Genomic DNA, 4,742 nt, shown 5'->3' with positions numbered 1-4,742 from the left:
AACTAAAACCCAGTGATGCTTTTATTGGCCAACCAAAATACACAATGTACTTGTTGCAAGCTTTCCAAACTCCACTGGCTTCTTCTTCGGGCAAGAGGTTATAAAGCAAACAGGGGGGAAACTGGAAAAGTTAGTAAGATGCCTGCATTTTGTTGTTTCTCTTCTTAGTTAAGATAGTATGCAAGTAGGGTTGCCATAACTGTCTACCTCCAAACCCGGACAAATGGGAAAAAATGTAGGACGAATGTAGGACAAAATTTGGCGCTAAATGGAGGAAGCAAACTACTAAAAAACAAAAAAACTTAATAAATTCAAAAAGCATTAATATAAATGGTGGGAAGCCTTCCTGGAGGCAGAGGACGCTCCTCCACCACAAAGAAGGTTTCCGCAGCCTGGCTAGGCTCCGAGAAGAGAGGACGCTGTCGCAGTCTCTCTTCTTGGAGTCCAGCTCGGCAGGAAGCCTTCTCCAAGGCGGAGCCACACAGGGCCTAGTCAGTGGGCTCGGATCCAGAGGAAGCCGCACGGCTGTGGCCTCCTCCTCTGGAGCCCAGCCCACTGGCTAGGCCCTGTGCGGCTCCACCCCGAGCCCTCCTTTCCAGCAAGGCTTAGCATGGCAGCTAGACCTTGCATTACTAAGAGGGAGGAGGTGGTGACCAGGAGTTCCGGGACGGCTGCCATATCTGGGACGGGATGTTCCAGACGGTTGAAAAACCACGAACGTCCCGCCTAGAACCGGGATATGGCAAGCCTATGTGCAAGGGAAGCCAGTGGACTGGGACCTACAACCAAGGTAAAACCATTTCTACTGCTTCTTACATTTGGACTGGATTAGCATGTTTTACCTCTACACCTTCCATATTACCCCTGATGCAAAAACACGGAGACTTCTTGAGGAATCCATTGTCTGCTGCCTAGAAAGAGGCCTGTGGACTCACAGGAATGGAGACAGACTGGATTGCAAGAGAAGAGTCCTGTTGAGATGCAAATGGGCTTTACATTTCCTGGACTGTGAAATCTCCCAATGCCACATGGCCAGAGGAAGAGGGGCCAGCCTGCAAAATTTACTGGAGCTTCGAAAGCTTGCAACAGGTATACTGTGCATTTTGCTTGGCCCATAAAGGTATCACTGTTTGGTGGATTTTTGTGTGCGTTTGCTAAATGGCCAACGCAGCTAGCCCTGCGTATCTCCTTACCTTCTGTCCCTTACCTGGTTTTCCTGGCTATTTTCTTCTGTTGGCGGCTGCCCCTTGCTGGCAGGAAAGCCACCTCAAAGAGGCAAGGAGGTGGGTTGTTGTTGTGAATTGCCCTTGAGTTGACTTTGACTCATGGGCACTTCTCACACGTGAGACTGAAACTCCGACCCAGAGCCAATCCGAAGTGAAGGGGAAGCAGAGTCAATTCGAATCTAAGGCAATTCATGTGATGAATTATCACACGTGAACAACAAAATTGTGGTGATTCCTGAGTCAAAGTGGAGCGAGTGCACATTAAATTATCACACCGGTACATACCATGCGGATCCACCAACGTGAACCTTTGCACTTCTGGGGTGAAGAAGGGGGCCACTTCCCGGTTCCAGTTTCATGTGAATGCTAGCCTCACACGAATGATAGGGAATGTCACCTATCCCTACATGCCCTCTGCTTCATCCGAATGTATCACCGGCAAAATTATTATTATTATTATTATTATTATTATTATTATTATTATTATTATTTTGCAGTGCCTTGTTCTCCTTTCTTCTTCTTCTTCTTCTTCTTCTTCTTCTTCTTCTTCTTCTTCTTCTTCAAGAAATATTATGCAGCCTCCGTTCTTGAAGGAACACCAGAAGCAAATGGGGAAAAATTGCAGCGCAGCATCATGGGAAATGTGGGACCTTGGAGGATGAATGCAAAGTTGCCTTCCACACCAGACCAATTCTGATTGAAATCAAAGTAAGCTTGGAAGCAATTTTTGTGAATTCGCTTGTTACCGAATTCACAAAAATCAGGAGTCATTTTGGATTCTGTGGATCCGCCCATAGAAAGCAATCATGTCTGATAATACATCATGTTTTAGCGTGAATCTGCATGGTTGGACTCGCAATGGCTTCAGATCATTGCTGCAAAACCCACCGTGCGATAAGGGCCATGGAGACCCCATGAACCAGACTCCTCCAGGCCCCCTTGTCCTCAGCTACTCTGCTCAGGTCCTGCAGGATCAGGGCCATGGCCTCCTGGATCATACAATCCTAGGATCATAGAGATGGAAGACAGACCCCAAGGGCCATCCAGTCCAACACCCTTCTGCCATGCTTGAACTCTCAATCAAAGCATCCCCCATGACAGATGGCCATCCAGCCTCTGCTTAAAGACCTCCAAGGAAGGAGACTCCATCACTCTCTGAGGGAGTGTCTCGCATCGTCAAACAGTTCTTACTGTCACGAAGTTCTTCCTAATGTTGAGGTGGAATCTCTTTTGTTCTGGGTCCTATTCTCTGGAGCAGCAGAAAACAAGCTTGCTTCCTCCTCAATATGACATCCCTTCAAATACTTAAACAGGGCTATCATATCCCCTCTCAACCTTCTCTTGTTCAGGTTGAACATCCCCCAGCTCCATAAGTCGCTCCTCATAGGACATGGTTTCCAGGCCCTTCACCATTTTGGTGACCCTCCTTTGGACATGCTCCAGTTTCTCAACATCCATTTTGAATTGTGGTGCCCAGAACTGGACACAGGTTTATTCCAGGTGAGGGCTGACCAAAGCAGAATAGAGTGGTACTATTACTTCCCTTGATCTAGACACTATTGAATCTATCCATTTAATAGGCAGCCTTCCTCGCCTGCTACCCTCCACTTTATTGCCTAGCATCACAGTCAGCCCTGCACATGTGCCGCTTTGACATTTGTGGATTTGACTATTAGCGCATTTGGTTAATACGTTCCCTTTAGGAATCTCTAGGTTCTCTGGTGCAACTCTGCTGGAAATTGACTATAGAGTTGAACTGGAAGACTTGAAGGTTACTAGAGAAAACAATTCTCTAGGCATTTGTAGTTCGGATAAGGTCACTGATAAGATCTCCTCACTCAGTTGGGGAGCAGAAACGGCAAGAAATGCAAGCATCCTTTATTCAGAGAAGACCAAAAGCAACAGTTCAATCCACATGCACATTTATTGCTTGCATCCAGGTAAAGAGCTTGGCCACTGACCCCTTTTTTTATCAGACCTTCTTCCGAACGGTCAGCATCAGCTTCTTTCTTAGCCTGAAAAAGAAAAGAGTCAAAGAGTCAACACCGCTGGGCCACCATCCCAAAGGCAGAGCTATCAGGCTTGTTCTGCCTGAAAATGGGTTGTCTCCGAAGAAATATTGACAGAATAAAGATGTATCTGTATTATGTAGTTATATTTTTACTGTTGCAACCTGCCCCAATTCTTCGTGATTGGGTGGGCTATAAATAAATAAATTATTATTATTATTATTATTATTATTATTATTATTATATCACAGCATGAATTGTGCAATGTGGGAGCAGCCCCAGTCACCATCTCTTTTAAAACGGCCTGGAAGGTGGCAGAGGGAGCCTCGCTGAGGTCTCATCTGCCCTGCAGAAATAGCACAGTTTCACTTTCACGCTGCTTTAATGTCCATGCTCCATCCTATGGAACCCTGGGATTTGTAGTTTGCTGACAGAGAATGCTAGATAGCCCACAAAACTACAAAGCCCAGAATTCCATTGCACTAAGCCATGGCTGTTGAAGCGGTGTCAAACTGCATGATTTCTGCAGTGCAGATTAGACCCGAGACACAAATTACCGAAGAGATGCTGGCATTGCTCCTGAGGCTTGGTGGCACTGTGTGCCATGCTGGCCCTCCTCTCAGGAGATTATCAGATGAGTGGAAAAGCCAGGAGTAAAAGAGAAAGTCCTGGGGATGGGTTATTGCTGGAGGATTCCTGGATCTTCATGGATTAAGTCTTGGATAAGCACAACGTTGTCTGAAAATCTTCAGCGCAATTGCGCAACTTTGCAGGGAGTATGCTTTCTTCTTCCTTGATTTGCCCCCATCTGATAATCTCCTCAGTCTTGTCTCCATTGGTTTGCCCACATAATCGCTTTACTGCTGAATCTCTTATCAGTCCCAGGAAACCTCAATTTATGGCAAACCTCTCAGTCATTGGGTTGCCATAAGTTGACGTCTTCTGGAACAGGTAATGGATTCAACAGTGAAGGCATTATATGGGTGAAGAGGTGGAGACACAACATGGACATTTAAAAACATCTATCTCTTCTTTCCGCTTGTTTGCCTTTTTGCATTTTCATAGGACCTTATCACACGGGAGGCAAAGTGCCCAAATTCTGTGGATAAACAGGGCCTAGATCCCGGGAATATCCCGCAAAAGAGGATTTGTTTTCATATAATGTCATGCTACTTGAGCATTAACCCGACATTAATCTGTGCAGAAAGTGGGCAAAATCTGGCACTTTTTACTTTCGGGAAAATCCTGAAAGTCAAAAGCAGTAGATTTTGCCCACTTTCTGCACATCTTAATGTCAGGTTAATGCTCAATTAGCCCAATGTTGTATGAAAACAATCCTGCTTATTTCTGGATTTAAAACTGGTTAATCCTTGGGATTTGGGCGCTTCCCTGCCATGTGATAAGAGGTCCATAGGGTCACAGAATTCTCTGGGTGGGTCTGCACTGTCCAGAATACTCAGAGGTGCTCCCGAAGTACTTTGGCCCCAAAGCTGCCCCGAATTTCCCC

The 4,742-nt window shown here is 45.9% G+C and overlaps 1 protein-coding gene across 1 annotated transcript in view; it reads left to right on the top strand.

Annotated features, from left to right (window-relative positions):
• The first annotated feature begins 690 nt into the window (after positions 1–690).
• Positions 691–4,742, top strand: part of LOC121928079 (whey acidic protein-like) — a 19,643-nt gene continuing 15,591 nt past the window's right edge. Inside the window, exon 1 of the mRNA XM_042462324.1 lies at positions 691–790. Coding sequence (XP_042318258.1) covers positions 691–790 — 100 coding nt within the window. The remainder of the gene's footprint in view (positions 791–4,742) is intronic.

This window comes from Sceloporus undulatus, chromosome 4 (genome assembly GCF_019175285.1).
Source record: "Sceloporus undulatus isolate JIND9_A2432 ecotype Alabama chromosome 4, SceUnd_v1.1, whole genome shotgun sequence".
Taxonomy (NCBI): Eukaryota; Metazoa; Chordata; class Lepidosauria; order Squamata; family Phrynosomatidae; genus Sceloporus; species Sceloporus undulatus.
The sequence above is the reverse complement of the archived record's forward strand: the minus strand, read 5'-3'. Positions and strand labels throughout refer to the sequence as shown.